We start from the raw sequence: 16,257 nt of genomic DNA, 5'->3' as shown, positions 1-16,257 counted from the left end.
AAACACAACTTCGATTTATGATTAAAAGCAAAAATGCAATCAGGGCGTTTACACTTTTTTGCTTATCCACTTCCTGCAGCGCCCCCTGGTGTGTGGAGGACAGGGCCTCTAATTTCTTAACACGTGAAACGTGTTTATTAACCAAAAGCAGGCAATGCCAAGTTTTTTTTAGTTTTTTTTTTAATAAACAACACTTTACATTTCTAATCGAAGTTTTCAGGAGGAGTTCAATAATAAGAAATTAACTGGGTAACTCATTGTATCGCGGTGGGTTCAGGTGTTTGCGGGAAAAGCAGTTTTTCATCTAAGAACGAATGTTTTCTGAAACATCCTCACAGATTCATACAACCCCCCCCCCCCCCCCCCCCCCCCCCCATGTTCCCATGGTTTTCCCAGGCCGGCTCTCCCAGGGTGTTTGACCTGACTTTCGTGCCCCTCTCTGCCCTCGTTCTGCCCCTCTTGGTGCTTCCTGCCCCCTGCTGCTCCACACAGGCTCTTATTGTAGCCGAGCCTACGCCTGCCACTACCCATCACACACACACACACACACACACACACACACACACACACACACACACACACACACACACACACACACACACACACACACACACACACACACACACACACGCAAAATTCATGCACGACGCCAAGACAAATGTGGCTACACGCACAATACCTGAAATAATTCACACACACAATAAAAGTGAAAATCTTCATGACACATGGAGAACCCTGTTGCCATGGCGCCACAGTTCAGGTGGTTTGTGTTCTCTGGGTTCTTTAAAAGACGCAGCAGCAGACAGGAAACTGTCAGCAGGGGGGGAAGGACAACGGGGGACAGGTGAAACTAATCAAGGAGCGGGGCCAACAATGCAGAAAAGAAGTCGGAACCAGAACAGAACCTCAGAAGGTCCCGGTGGAACTCGGTGTTGACAGTCTGACTCTGGGGGACGAATTCACGGTGACACAAAGAAAACCCAGCTGGTGTCTCCTGAACCTGACGCACCTTATTTGGTGTTGGACAGTGAAGCTCCGCCCCCTCTGAGCACGCCGCTCATCACTTCATCGCCTTCGACTTTCGACTTTCGACTTTCAAGGCTTTCAAGTGTCTGACACATTTTTTTTTAATCTGTTCTACGAAGGTTAACTTGGATTTGAGGAACAGCGTTGGACCTACGATGGATTTTACTCTGAGCCACTTCCTTCTGTTGTCGGAGGCGACACACACACACACACACACACACACACACACACACACACACACACACACACACACACACACACACACCGTCGACAGTCTGCAGACACTGCCCCCCTCCCCCTCCCCCTTTACACACACACAGTCACACATATTGAAGTACAAAGTGTGCACACACACCCTTCCTCTCGTGCCTCCGTCCTGACTGAAGGGAAACCGGCCGAACAGACTCACTCGCTGTTTCCAGGTTGTTTTCTGACGTAACCGACGACATGAAGCGACAAAAAAAAAAAAATATGGTGGAAATTTGGTGCAACAGTTTGTGCAAAATTCTATTCAAGGGCAGAATTTCTATTATTTCTATTTGCCGTGTAACATTTTACCGCATCTTTATTTGTGTTTTCAGTAAAACTCGAAGCTCGAAGAAGACGGACGTTCGTGCTTCAGATTAATGAATTTCAGAGAAAAACAAGTCGAGCGCCAGCGAATGAGAAATATGTCCAGTTTACTCCTGAACAATGAGACCAGGAGGAGGAGGAGGAGGAGGAGGAGGAAGAGGAGGAGGAGGGAAGTGGGAGAAAAGGAGGAAAAGAGTGAAGGACTCGAGAGAAAGAAAAGACGTGACTGCGGGTGATTTAGTGGAAGTTAATCAGAGAACGTGAATCGAGCTGCAGAAAGAACGGAAGCGGCCGCACGACGTCTGCAGTGTGTTTGTGTTGGTGCGTCGCTGTCGGCATGTTTGTTGACTCAGGCGGCGAGCGGCACGGCGGCCATTGTTTTGGTTCGGAGTCCCCGAAGTCTCAGAGTCAGATTCAAGACGCTCTGAAGGACGATGGGTAACCAGCTGGTTTGTTCACCGGCTAGATTGATGAGGGTGTTTAAATTTAAATACGAGGGGCAATAAATACGTTCCCAGACGGGGATTCAGAAAGTATTCAAACCTTTTGCACACTTTATGGTGTTGCAGACAACCAGCGGCGACGTCACCGTTTGTGAACGTTATGAAGCCTCCAGTTCAGATTCTGTCATATACCATATTTGGACGAGCTGGGGGAGGAGCCAGCCGGATCTGACCGATCTGATTGGAAACCTGAAGATACTACGTCCCGCCCACCGATAGCTGTAACCTGACAGCACCACAGGCCTGTCAATCAAACAGACACGCCCCCAAAAACAGGTCTTCTTGAATCTTCTTTTCTAATGAATGAGGGATTATTTTCAGATGGACCTCCAGAAAACTAAGAAGAAGGAGTGACTTTAGCTAACAACACCGAGATAACTGATGGACACATTACTATGTTGAGTGCTCTGAAATAACTTAATAAAGTTGAATTTAATTGAATAAACTCAACTAAAGTGAAAATCTTTGCACATAAATTGTTAAATCAAACATTCAGAGTATTAAAATCGGTCACATTCCTGCTTCTGTTCAGTGTTTGTCACCGACATGCTGTAGTACACACACACACACACACACACACACACACACACACACACACACACACACACACACACACACACACACACACACACACACACACACACACACACACACACACACACACACACACACAGGTTGACATGTCCACTGTAAACCGTCACCTTCCACATTCCCAGCGTTCCCGATGTTCCCTCCTGTTAATCTCTGTGGGACACCTGACTGTGTGTGTGTGTGTGTGTGTGTGTGTGTGTGTGTGTGTGTGTGTGTGTGTGTGTGTGTGTGTGTGTGTGTGTGTGTGTGTGTGTGTGTGTGTGTTCAGGCAGCGGAGGTGTGTGTTCGATGTGTGTGTGTGTGTCACAGCTCGTCTTTCATGTCCATTTTAATCTCTTTAATTAATTCTATGGTCCATATTACATAATAGGATCTTCACACACACACACACACACACACACACACACACACACACACACACACACACACACACACACACACACACACACACACACACACACACACACACACACACACACACACACACACACACACACACACACGTGTATGTGTGTTGCTTATATGATGGCATGTCATGTTTGATTGACAACTGTCTCGGCCAATCACAAACACCCTTTTCCTTCTGTTTTTTGCTCCCTCAGCTCTGAGTGACATCGGCGACCCAACGTCGTGCGCTCCATTTGTGTTTTTTAGGATTTCCTGCTGCCCCGTCCGGACCTCTGCAGGGCTCTATTTTTAAACTCCTGGTGACCTTTGACCCCAGCTGCTTTATTTAGGCTGGTAAACAGTCTGGGAAACTGAGAGGGATTTCCCCAAAACACTGCGTATACTTTAGTGTCTGAGCATGAAATCAGATGGACGTTTTGCACTTTTCTGTCAACGTGAGAAACTGATGCAGTTTAACACACAAATGCAAATACTGAAGCTTTAATGTTTATTATATGTATGTTTATATCTGGTTTCTTTTTGCTCAGTAAAGTTTTAACCTACATTTTGTGGATGCAGAAATGAACTGCGTTCAACAGACGACGGTTTTCTGAAGTGTTCCTGAGCCCATGCAGTGATTTCCACATCAAAATCATTGCTGTTAAAAACGGCTTTTACATGATTTTGCAAATCATCGAATAAAAAACAGGATTTTATCTCCTTGAAAATGAAGTAATCATTAAAATTGTGGAGTAATTCAATTAAATGATAATATTTGTTGCACATGTTTGAACATCTCAAGTTCTGATAGGTGAAAAGGAAAAAACGAGGATGTCCAACATGAAGGGAAAACACAACTAAATCAGAGTGCGTGCAACAGTTTAAGACTTTAGAGACATCGCCCTCTGCAGGCTCATCGGCAGACCTACAGCGATGACCACTCATGAGTCACCCAGCTGAGTGGAGGAAACACCGGCTGAGTTAATGAGCATCTGGCTCGAGTCCAGAAAGATTTCGGGACATTTTTCTGACTTTATATCTGTTTGCGTTGAACAGATGTGCTCCGATGTGTCGTGTCCTTTCAGCTGTAACTTGTAAACAGGAGATTTATGCAAATGTACTGCAGCTCTCGGTTTCAGCAGTCAAAATCATCATATATTTAGTAAAAAAAAAAAAAAAAGACAAAGTCAGCAGCTCAGAGAGGAAACCACAATGTGGAATATGTAACTAAAAAGATGCTAATTTTAAAAGATCTGAAATTTAACACCTTCAACACCTTTAACAGGTCTTGCTTCCAAAAATTTAATCAAGAGTTAGAATATAATATCTGCATAATTTATAGATATTGCTGTATGTGAGAATGTGAGAAGCGAATTTGTATAATTCCACTTCGGGTGCTTCTTTTTTCTCGTAACACTGTGTTTTAAAATAAAACGTCAACAATGAGAATTTTTTTTTTGAATATTAAATCAAATTTTTTTTTTTAAAACAGATACAATAAATAAAACCAAAATAACAAATTATGAATGTCTAAAATTATAAATGGTCCAAAATAAACAGATAAATAATATAGAAACAAAAGCGTAAATATATAAAACACTACACTTGTTTGGCTCAACTTGTTTAACTTTATGCAAATGACCTGTGACGCTCCGGAAACGGAAGTTCTGTTTTTTTTCCCGCAGGTGTTCTTTTTTTTTTTTTCCTCTCTGGTCTCGCGCCGCTCCAGCTGCCGGCCTCCGGAGGTTTTAAACCGAAAATGGAGTATAAACTGATCATGGCAGTCTCCGGCTTCCCGAGTCTGTACGACACCAACTCGCTGACCTACCGGGACCTGAACATGCGGAGCGACGCGTGGAGGCAGGTCGCCGAGCTCGTCGGTGTCCCCGGTGAGTGCCTCAAGTTTTTACGGCACCGGAACACCGACAGCCGCGCGGGTAACGCGCCGTGACGCCCGTTTGTTTCTCCCGGTAAACACACACTTGGCTGTTTGAGTGTTCAGGGGAAGGAAGGCGCCGGAAAAACGCCGTTTTCTCTTTTTTTAACAAAGAAAAAAAGATCAAAACAACCGGAGTCCGTCTCTTATTATGCTCCGGCGCTGTGAGGCTCTCAGTTACAAGAACATTGGTTCCTATTGAGGACAAATAAATAAATAAAAAATACCCCGCAGATGAATATTAATAATAGTTATAATATAATAATAATATCTTTTAGTAACTGTGACTAGAACAGGAATAAATGGTGCGTTTGTTTGGTCGTTTTTTCAGCTGCTAATCAAAGGAAAGTAAATCCAAGTAAAATATACGTTGTTGTTTTTTAACAGTAACAAAAATAGAATGTTTAATAAATGCAAAGGTTATTTTTTATTTCAGGGTTTAGATTAAATTAAAAGACAGTGTGTTCCTGATAATGAAGGAATATGTCAACTTTTGCATCAGTATGGCTCAATGATGTGTTTTAATGAAAATATGATCAGGATTTAGACACAGTCGCCTCAGTTTATATACATTTATTTTGTGAGATAAATAACATCTACGTCTTCCCTCCATCAGAGTCGGAGTGCAGGAGGAAGTGGAAGACGCTGAGAGACCAACACCGGCGCGAGAGGCAACGCGAGAAGGAGCGACGGGAGAGCGGGATCGGGCTCTTCAACTACCGGCCGTGGAGATACTCGTCCATTTTGTCCTTTTTGAACCCGTTCATCGACGCCAGGGCGGCGGGCACCAACGGCTGGGCGCTGGACCCGCAGATCCAGGCGGCCGAGATGGTCGGCTGCAGCACGACCACGGAGACGCGAAGCGACGACGACGAGAGTTACGGTTCGTAACTAACGAATCAACAGAGTTGAGTTACAGCCACGTGTCACATCGAAGCGTGTAATACACCTGCCGGTCCACCAGAGGGCAGCGTGTTTTTGTGACACCTGATGCAGGTCATGTGACCAAAGTCAAGAAGATGAAGTACGAAATAAATTAAGTCCTTTTTAAAGACGCAGACTTTCCCACTCAGGAGGTTCGAAGTTTGAGTACGACAAAAAAAGTGACACTAACACGCGGCCCTCTAGTGGACCAGCGGGAGTATTACACGCTTCGCCGCGATGAAGTTAGCGGCTGAAACTTCTCCAATTTGCGTTGTTTCACATTTTGTCACTGAGTTAAACACTCTACAAAATCATGACTGTTTGCTGTCCTGGCTCCTAAATGGTGGAATGAGTTCCCCAACGACATCAGGACAGCAGAAACTCTGAACATCTTCCACCACAAACTAAAAACACACCTCTTCAGACTTCACCTTGAATAGGAGAACTTTAGTAGATTAAAATGGAACTTACTTTTAGCACTTTGTAGTTTGGCTTTCTTGAAGAAATTGTATTTTCTTGATTCTTGTTCTGGTTTTGTACCCTCATGGTTGAAATGAAGTTATTGTGAGTCGCTTTGGATAAAAGCATCAACTAAATTAAATTAAATGTAAAAATATCATGTTTACGACGTTGATGCTTCCCGAAGATAAAACATGAAACGTGACGGTTCTGTACGTGTTTTTTTAGGTTTCGCTGTAGCGGACGCCACGACGACAACGACGTCCTCCTCGTCCTCCTCGGACTTCCTCCACAGGAAGCGGCCGTCCTCCGCCGGCTTCGACGCCGTCAGACTGAAAGAGGCGAAGGCGGAGGTGATGTCGGACGGCGTCGCCGCGGACGACGGCGTGCAGACGCAGCAGCACGCCAACGTGAAGGAGCTGTTCGAGATGATGATGCAGTCGGTGACGTCTCTGGCGGCGTCCTTGGCGTCCTCGCACTCTTCCTCGCACTCTTCCTCGCAGCCCTCGGAGCAGCCAACGCCTCCGGCGGCGCCGCCGACCCGTCGCAGCCCGCCGCCGCCGTGGACCGCGTCCAGGCTCAACCAGCTGAAGACGGAGGAGCAGGAGGCCGAGGTGGCCGAGCTGTTGGTCCACACAGACGATGAAGATGAGGAGGAGGAGGAGGTGGAGGAGGAAGTGGAGGAGGAGGAGGAGGTGGAGGAGGAGTGCCGCCCTGCGTCTCCCAGGAAGAAGAGGAGGAGCGTGGACGGGCTGCTGGAGGAGCTGCTGAGGAGGACGGAGGCCCGCGAGGCGCAGAGGGAGCGCGACCCGGCGGAGCACCGGGACGACGTGACGCTGTTCCTGCTCAGCTTGGCTCCGGCCATGAGGAGACTCTCCGCCGAGAAACAGTCGTGGGTCAGAACCAAGATGCAGCAGTTCGTCCACGAGGCCGAGTTCGGCGCCACCAGTTTTCAGTGAACAGATCAAATGACTGAGAAAACATATTTTAAAACTCTGAAGACTTTCATTTATTCACACTTTTATAATCATGTCGCTCTGTTTTTCTTCTTCTGTGGTTTTATGTGGTTTTTAATAAAATCCTCCTGTTACACGTGTTTGTGTTTTTATTTATGAATGAATCAAAGTGAGTAAACACAGTAAACATGACTCAGACAGTTTTGTGGCAAATGTGAAAAAGTTGAACTCGTTAGGACTCATGAGGCGAGTCAGCAGTTGTAATTTAATATCTAATAAAACATGAAATAAATGTTTATTTTGATTCAACTCATCAGTGGTGAAAAAATATAAATTAAAGTATGTGTAACGTGCTAATAATAACAATGATTGTTTGTATTTTGGAGAAACGCCGCCATCTAGCGGCGGATTGTTGCCACTCGCAGCTGAAAGACGTTACATCCGGGTTACAGGGTCAACGAATCAAAACACGGAAGCGGTGGAAGTTGTGAAGTGTTCAGCGCGAGGAGGAGAGCTGCAGGACGGACAGATTTCTGAGCCGTTTTCTCTTCTGACGTGTCGACGTGAGTAAAATCAGCAAACACCAACGTCTCTTCAGTGTTTTCATTTTTAGTGACATTTTCTTTATATTCGTGTAAAAATGCACAAAAAAAGGCAAAAACTACTGCAGGCAGTTTTAAACGTGGACCAGGTGAACTGGGGAAGTGGAGGCTGTTTAAAGGGCAGTTTCACATCTTTAAAAAAAATTAATTCTGTTTAGAGCTGAATAAATAAGATGGTTTAAAATCCAGGTTCAGATGCATGAAATCTTTATTCTCTTTTTAAAAACACTTACAAAATGGGTGATTTCACTTCTTGATGTAGACCACCTCAGACCACCTCAGACCACCTCAGACCACCTCACACCTGGTCCAGACCACCTCAGACCACCTCAGACCACCTCACACCCGGTCCAGACCAAAAACTGCCAGACCTAATCTGGACCAGATTATAAATGATTTATTCTGTTTGTAAAAATCCCCAGAAAATGATGATTTTGCACTAATCCTGTTAAATCTGGTCTGCAGTGAACCTTTATTTTTTCCAAACACACACAAAAGAGTGATTTCACTGCTTTTTAAACACCCAGACCACCTCAGACCAGCTCAGACCAGTTCAGACCACCTCAGACCAGCTCAGACCAGCTCAGACCACCTCAGACCAGCTCAGACCACCTCAGACCACCTCAGACCAGCTCACAGGGAGCATTATCATTTCCTGTGACTTTAAGTTTAATAAATTATCTGTACAGTCAGTTTATATGACCTTTATTTAATCAGGTAAAATCAATTGAGAACCAATTCTCATTTACAATGATGACCTGTCAGCACAGTCCACACAGTTTCAATGGAATAAAAGCGCCGCCGTGTCCTGTGTGACTCTGGTCTCTGCAGCCGGACGCCCAGCAGGGCGGCGGGCGGCGCCCCACGATGGCGAAGGTGTTCTGCAGTCCGGCCCGCCACGGCTACGCTGTGGAGGCGTCGCCGTTCATCCCCAACAGAGCGGCCTGCGCTGCCTCCCAGTACTACGGCATCGCTGGTGAGCTTTAGAAACCACTCTGCAGGACGGAGACACGTGTAGAGGACGAACCGATGATGTAACTGTGTGTTTGTAGGTTGCGGCTCCCTGCTGGTTCTGGATGAGACGGAGGCGGGGCTTGTTCTAGTCCGGAGGTAAGGTTGTTGTTTTTGTATTTTCGTTTTTTGTTTTTTGTTTGTTAATTAAGTAAGAAAATGTAAGAAAAAACAAATAAAACTGATCTGGGAACAAACAGCAGCTGATGAATGTCAAGTTCAACCCCTGAAATGTAAAATTAAAATGAAAAATGTAAATAAAAACCAAATGTGATGATTTGTAAATTATATAAACTCATATTTAATTGAAAATAGAACAAAGACAAACATATTAAAACTGACATTTTGTGTTGTTTTATGAAAAATACATGCTCTGGGCTAAAGAGGAGAGGGACCACCCAGCTTGTTATCAGCGCTCAGTTAAAATAAAAAGCCGGCGTCTGTGATACTGAATTCGATGGCAGCAACACGTCTCTAAAACGTTGTTACAGAGTCGTGTTTACCACTGTGCTGCATCACCTCTTGTTTTAACAACACTCTGTAAACGCGTGGGAACTGGGGAAATCTGTCACTGGAGTTTTGAAAGTGAAATGTGGTCCCATTCTTGCCTAACAAGCCGGGTGGTCCCACCCTCCCCCCTCTTTAACCCAAAAGTTTAAATTTAGTCCCTGCATGCCAGTCCATGTAATAATACTTGTGTGTGTGTGTGTGTGTGTGTGTGTGTGTGTGTGTGTGTGTGTGTGTGTGTGTGTGTGTGTGTGTGTGTGTGTGTGTGTGTGTGTGTGTGTGTGTGTGCGTCAGCTGGGAGTGGGGCGACGGTCTGTTCGACGTGGCGTGGAGCGAAGCCAACGAGCACCTGTTGGTCGCCGGCGGCGGAGACGGCAGCCTGCAGCTGTGGGACACGGCCAATCACAGCGCTCCGCTGAGGGTGGCCAAGGAGCACACACAGGAGGTGACACACACACACACACACACACACACACACACACACACACACACACACACACACACACACACACACACACACACACACACACACACACACACACTGTGTTTGCTGAGCATGTGTGTTGACCCTGGGGTGTGAAGGTGTACTCTGTGGACTGGAGTCAGACCAGAGGAGAGAACCTCGTCGTCTCCGGGTCGTGGGATCAAACCGCCAAAGTGGTGAGATTTTATTTATTTGTGTTTATTTTTATTTTTTTATTGTTTCTGTTTCCTGTTTCCTGTTCCTCTAATCGTCCTTGGTGTTTATGACTTCCTCCTTCGTTTCTCTCCCCTGCAGTGGGACCCGACTCTCAGCCGCTCGCTGACCACGCTCAGAGGTCACGAGGGGGTCGTCTACAGCACCGTCTGGTCTCCCCACATCCCAGGATGCTTTGCGTCGGCCTCGGGTGAGTTAAAGGAGTTCGACACGCGGTGATCGGTGTCAGTTTGAGGTTTGATTCAGTATCTACCTCTTTTTGTTTGTGGAAGGTGCTTGTAGTTGTTCTGTCTTCGATTAGAGATATAGAATTATTATTTTTAAACCTTTAATATTAATTTGTGCTTAAAATATTCAACAAATTTTGCAAAAGTTTGAGCAAAAGAAAATTGAAAACAGAAATATTTTGAAGACAAAACTCGCTGAAGACTTGGAAACAGACGACGTCAGATCTGGGAGAAGTCCAGTTAGATGTGTGAGGCGACTCGCCACAAGGAGGCGCTGCTGCAGCGGTGTTGAGATTTTAAAGTTTGTGCTTCCAGACGTTCAGACTCCGACTCCGGGGGGAGGGAGGAGGAGGAGGAGGAAGAGGGGGAGGGGGAAGGAGGAGGAGGTGGGGGGTGAGGAGGGGGAGGGGTGAGGAGGGGGAGGGGGAAGGAGGAGGAGGAGGAGAAGGAGGTGGGGGGTGAGGAGGAAGAGGGGGAGGGGGAGGAGGAGGATGAGAAGGGGGAGGAGGAAGAGGGTGAGGGGGGTGAGGAGGAGGATGAGAAGGAGGGGGAGGAGGGGGTGAGGAGGAAGAGGGGGAGGGGGCAGGAGGAGGGGGAGGTGAGGGGGGTGAGGGGGGTGAGGAGGAGGTGGGGGGGTGAGGAGGAAGAGGGGGAGGGGGGAGGAGGAGGAGGAGAAGGAGGGATGAGGAGGAGGAGGAGGTGGGGTGAGGAGGAGGATGAGGAGGGGAGGGATGAGGAGGAGGAGGAGGAGGAGGGATGAGGAGGAGGATGAGGAGGGGAGGGATGAGGATGAGGAGGAGGGAGGATGAGGAGGAGGATGAGGAGGATGAGGAGGAGGATGAGGAGGGGAGGGATGAGGAGGAGGATGAGGAGGAGGAGGAGGAGGAGGAGGGGAGGGGGGCTACGATTGTGAGAAACTGGTTTCCTCCTTTCTTTCCTTCTTTCATCGACCAGCTTGTTTCTCTACTTCGAGTACAACTTTCATCCTCTCTGAACGTTGAACATCATCAAAGCTGCTCTTATGATCCACATTCATACAAACGGACGGGAAACTAAAGACAATGAACTTTTCTGCTGTCAAAAGTAAAACAAAATGAAGTTTGTGTTTCGCTCAAAGTCATTTTTTCCAAACGGAAACCCGAATACTCGTAGCTCAACTCAAAGCTAAAAATTCCACTTTAATGTTGAAACGAACAAACGTTTAGAAGAGCGTCGTCTTCTGAATGGATGTCGGAAGTTTGTTTTTTCCTCCGAGACGTACGAAGACGCTTCAGGTCGTACGACGGCAGATCGGAAAGTTCAGAGACCGTTTCTGTTGCAGTTTGACGAGCTAACAAAGCTAACAAACAGCTAATGGTACTAAAACCCAGCTAAACTCAAGTTAGCATCCGGCTAACATCTGGCTAACATCTGGCTAACATCCGGCTAACATCTGGCTAACATCCGGCTAACATCCAGCTAACATCTGGCTAACATCTGGCTAACATCCGGCTAACATCCGGCTAACATCCGGCTATCTTGAACTCGGTGTTGACGGTCTGTCTCTGGAGGACGAATTCAAACTCCAACGTTTTGTCCGCTGTGTTTCATGCAAAGGAAACTAGATTTAAAACTGTCCGATTAACATTTTTTAGAAACATTTAATTATCCTGAAGTCGACACAAAACTTGTCCCAAACCGAAATAAAATCAAGCGCTCCTTATGGTGACACTTCAGGTGTCGAACGACTTTTTTATTAAACATGAAAAGCGTCCTCAGTCGTGCTGTGATGAAGAAGAAGCAGCACTGAAGGCGTTTCTCCTCTCGCTCCATCGAGGAAGTGAGTTTTTACAAATCAACTTCATTCACGAGACAATTAAGTTGGTTTCCCGGAGGGAGCGCTCGGCTGGCCTCCTCCGTGCGCTGCAGCGCTTATCGGAGGGGCGGAGCCGCGCTGCTGATGGATGTGTGATTGTGGAGCAGCTGGAGAGGAATCTGCTGCAGCTGTCTTCGGTGGAGGACGACGAGGCGCTCCAACAAGTTGGCTGATGAGGTTTGGTTTAATTAGCCAGCGGAAATCTGGGATGAAGTTTTCTAACCGGGGAGATGTTCAACTCAAGGTTTTGAATTAATTATATCTTTGACTGGATCTCTGCGACGCCGAAGAAAATGTAAGTTCTGCATTTAGAAGGAGTGTCGTTTTAAATTATTTCTGAACATTTGTTCAACCAAACTGGATCTAAGGATCTTGAGGGCGGCACGGTGGTGCAGCACGGTGGTGCAGTGGTTAGCACCGTCACCTCACAGCAAAAAGGTTCCGGGTTCGAATCCGGTCCTGGGCCTTTCTGTGCGGAGTTTGCATGTTCTCCCTGTGCTTGCGTGGGTTCTCTCCGGGTTCTCCGGCTTCCTCCCATCATCCAAAAACATGCACCTCAGGTCAGGTTACCTGGCGCCGCGCTAGTGGCAGCCTGCTGCAGCATCTCCCCCCTGAGAGCCCCCCTGCTGTAGCGAAGACATTTCCCCTCGGGGATTAATAAAGTGAAATAAAATTTAAAAAAACATTCACAAACTGACTCGTATTTGAGCCAAACAGCGACCATCAGTGATGTCATCAACCATCAGTGATGTCATCATCCATCAGTGATGTCATCGTTGGTTTGTGAACGTTATGAATCCTCCAGTTCAGATTCTGTCCGTCGCCATCTTTAATAGTTCGGAGCGGTTTGGAGCAGGAAGTGACCATATTTGGACGAGCTGGGGGAGGAGCCTGCGGTGGATCTGACCGATCTGATTGGAAACTCCAGAAAACTAAGAAGAAGGAGTGACTTTAGCTAACAACACCGAGATAACTGATGGACACATTTTATTCACTTTGGATTTGATGAGAGAAGTTGAATGGGAGTCTATGGAGCCGGAGGCTTTTTGGAGCCGACCTCTAGTGGCACTCGCTGGTATTGCAGCTGAAGACACTTCTGGATCAGAACCATTTTACAGACCTTGAAGCTACGAACTCTTTTAGAAACAGTCTGTAGTTGTAACCCACAGATGTCTTTAAGTGTCTTTTTTTTTGTCCGACCAGCAGTCTAAAACCAAAATGTTAACTTTTTCAGCTCATTTCCAACGAAAATGATTTTCTCAAATGTGAAATGATTGAATTTGTAGAGACTTTAAGCTCTTTGTTGCATAAAATGAAAAAGATATAAAATCTCCTTTAGTTCGTGCAGCATCGGTTCGGACTGTTAAGATCTGGACGTGATCTGAGAGGTGGACGCTGCCGTCAGAGTTTCAGAGCAGTGAGACAGTTCATCACATCTGTGTTCAGCTAAATGATTCACAGAGAACGGACCTTTTGTAATGAAAGCATCGCTGTGGACGGACTGACCTGCGTGAGGCCGCTACAGCTGTTTACCTGCGGGTTCGTTATGTTGATCCACCTGGAACAGCTCAGACACCGATTCAGTACAAACACCATCGTCTTTTTTTGGCCCCTTTAATATTCAGTCAGCGCAAATATATAAAACCTTCTGTTTACCTAAACACTCAACTACAACCTGAAAATAAAGAGTTTCTATGGTAGAAATAAAACAGGTGTGCAGCGTTCATCAGCTCCGAAGAGGGAAATTGTGTCAGAGTCCGAGAGGTTAAAGTCAGCTGGAGTTATCGAGGGAGGCGTTTAAGTGCTCCTGAAATAATCAGACTTATTAAACCTGCTTCCAATAAATCATCACATGCACGACTGCTGAAGGAACCCGTGACTCGACTCGGGTCTCATTGAGCCAGCAGCCACAGTGTGTGTTTCAGTGTCCTGCAAAAAGAACACACACACACACACACACACACACACACACACACACACACACACACACACACACACACACACACACACACACACACACACACACACACACACACACACACACACACACACACACACACACACACACTACTGTTGATAAGATATGTGTTTGTTCCATGCTAGCAGGTAGAGTCTGGTTAAATAATTGATAGCAGGCATCAGAGACACACACACACACACACACACACACACACACACACACACACACACACACACACACACACACACACACACACACACACACACACACACACACACACACACACAGAGCTGGCCTGCTGGCCTCGGGGAAACTTGGCTGGACGTGAGCTGTGACTGGCCTCTTTCTCTGCTGCCAGACACGACGAACAAACAAACAGCAGCGCTCACAGCTTCAGGGGCCAAAATGTAGATGAACGAAATCGACCTGCGACATCAAAAAGGACCAACGACCAGGAGAGGAAGACTTTACAAGTAAAAAACAGTTTTTTAGCAGTGAAATGTCGTAAAAATATATAAGTTAAAGTCCTGTTTGGGACCCTCTGACTGATATCTGGTTATTTATGACCTCATTAGATTGTTAATGCAACAATCTTTAATCTGTGATTTCTTGCCGAGATATTTAGATCATTGGATTGTTGATTGAATAGGAACCATGTGAGGAGTTTAGAGGGACAAATCCTTCTCAGCTCAGAGACATCTGAACCTTAGAGCCGACTAATCGCTGCCGTGTTTTTGTAAAAAGACGGGATTTGGACCGGTTACAGGCGTCCGGTCCGCTCGTCCAAATATGGTCGCTTCCTGCTCCAAACCGACGGGTGACGTCACTGCTGGTTCAGACTCAACAAAATGCTTTTTACTGTTGTTCTACCTGAAATAGAGGAGAGGAGATGGTGTGAAATTAAAAGAGCCATTTTCTTTTTTTCTCTCCTGCTGAGACGCATTTTCACACTTTATCTGAAGCCTGCGTGAAGCGCTAAAACACACACACACACACACACACACACACACACACACACACACACACACACACACACACACACACACACACACACACACACACACACACACACAGGAAGGCTGGTGTTGATAGAGGAGTCCTGTCGTGCACCGCTGCCGGCCCGGTAAGAGCTGTAATGAGAAGATGGCCGACGATCAATAGACAGATGGATGGATAGAGAGAGAAACTTCCTGTGAGATCTTCAGTGTTTCTGACTCAGTAAACCGTGAGAAGACACACACACACACACACACACACACACACACACACACACACACACACACACACACATATCGGAAAGTGTCGTCTCTTAATCGTCGTTTCACGAGAGCGACGGTGGTTCTGACTTCGCCGTCTTTTTTTTTTTAGCCAGAAGTGACCATATTTGGACGAACTGGGGGAGGATCTGGACACTAAGCCCCGCCCACCTATCACAGAAACTTCTTGATTTTTTTGTTGTTGCTATAAACCATAAACAAAGTGGCTTTTCTTCTTTGTGTTTTTTAGCAGCTGTTTCCCGGTTTGCACCAGAATAAAAACAAGGCGAGACTCTTTTTCTCGTGCAAAATGTCCATAAGAATGAAAAAACCCCAAAAGAGTGGATGTTGTAGACGTGAAGTCTGCAGACTGAACGAGGAGGCAGTTCAGGCTGAGAGTCCTTTTTGAAAACCACTCGTGGGTGTTGCAGACAGACGATCGGCCGTCGGAGTGACAGCTGAATTACAGGGTGTAATGGTGTTCTCCTGTCGGGGGAGGGGGGGAGCTGACCGGAGGAAATTGACCTTTTTATTTGTCCGTCTTTTGGAATTGCTTCGTTCCCGGTTAATGTCGGCTCTCCGCCGCCAGAAACCGTCTGACGTCTTTGAAATGAGGAAAAAAAGTGGAGAAACAGAAGAACTTCGAAGAACTAAAAACACCTCTTCAGACTTCACCTTCAATAGGAGAACTTTAATTAGCTTAACGTGGAACTTACTGATAGAACTTTGAAATGGTATTTTCTTGATTCTAGTTCTGGTTTGAACCCTCATGGTTGAAATGTACTTA

At 46.3% G+C, this 16,257-nt stretch overlaps 2 protein-coding genes across 3 annotated transcripts in view; both read left to right on the top strand.

Annotated features, from left to right (window-relative positions):
* Window positions 1-4,781: 4,781 nt before the first annotated feature.
* Window positions 4,782-7,491, top strand: LOC138614630 (uncharacterized). Its single transcript, XM_069688167.1, has 3 exons — window positions 4,782-4,969; window positions 5,633-5,899; window positions 6,628-7,491. Exons 1-3 carry the CDS (start codon window positions 4,840-4,842, stop codon window positions 7,356-7,358), a joined length of 1,128 nt encoding a protein of 375 aa, XP_069544268.1. The 5' UTR covers window positions 4,782-4,839; the 3' UTR covers window positions 7,359-7,491.
* Window positions 7,492-7,823: 332 nt separating this feature from the next.
* pex7 (peroxisomal biogenesis factor 7) overlaps window positions 7,824-16,257 on the top strand; it is a 31,602-nt gene continuing 23,168 nt past the window's right edge. Inside the window, exons 1-6 of one of the 2 annotated variants that reach the window (XM_069688164.1) lie at window positions 7,824-7,918; window positions 8,789-8,933; window positions 9,010-9,067; window positions 9,770-9,920; window positions 10,058-10,135; window positions 10,254-10,362. In XM_069688164.1, the coding sequence (XP_069544265.1) occupies window positions 8,825-8,933; window positions 9,010-9,067; window positions 9,770-9,920; window positions 10,058-10,135; window positions 10,254-10,362 (505 nt within the window). In that variant the 5' untranslated portion in view covers window positions 7,824-7,918; window positions 8,789-8,824. Of the gene's footprint in view, window positions 7,919-8,727; window positions 8,934-9,009; window positions 9,068-9,769; window positions 9,921-10,057; window positions 10,136-10,253; window positions 10,363-16,257 lie in introns of both variants that reach the window. The other variant, XM_069688165.1, reaches the window with a different exon arrangement.

The sequence above is a fragment of the Brachyistius frenatus genome, unplaced genomic scaffold (genome assembly GCF_029030835.1).
Source record: "Brachyistius frenatus isolate BFR_SWC_R1_liver_20210118 unplaced genomic scaffold, ASM2903083v1 Contig_536, whole genome shotgun sequence".
NCBI classification, from domain to species: domain Eukaryota; kingdom Metazoa; phylum Chordata; class Actinopteri; family Embiotocidae; genus Brachyistius; species Brachyistius frenatus.
This window is presented reverse-complemented; position numbering and strand designations above follow the sequence as displayed.

Coding starts and splice junctions, on each gene's coding strand:
- LOC138614630 (XM_069688167.1), top strand. CDS start 4,840: ATGGAGTATAAACTGATCATGGCAGTCTCCGGCTTCCCGAGTCTGTAC. Junction 4,970..5,632: donor CGAGCTCGTCGGTGTCCCCG/GTGAGTGCCTCA, acceptor TCCCTCCATCAG/AGTCGGAGTGCAGGAGGAAG. Junction 5,900..6,627: donor CGACGACGACGAGAGTTACG/GTTCGTAACTAA, acceptor GTGTTTTTTTAG/GTTTCGCTGTAGCGGACGCC.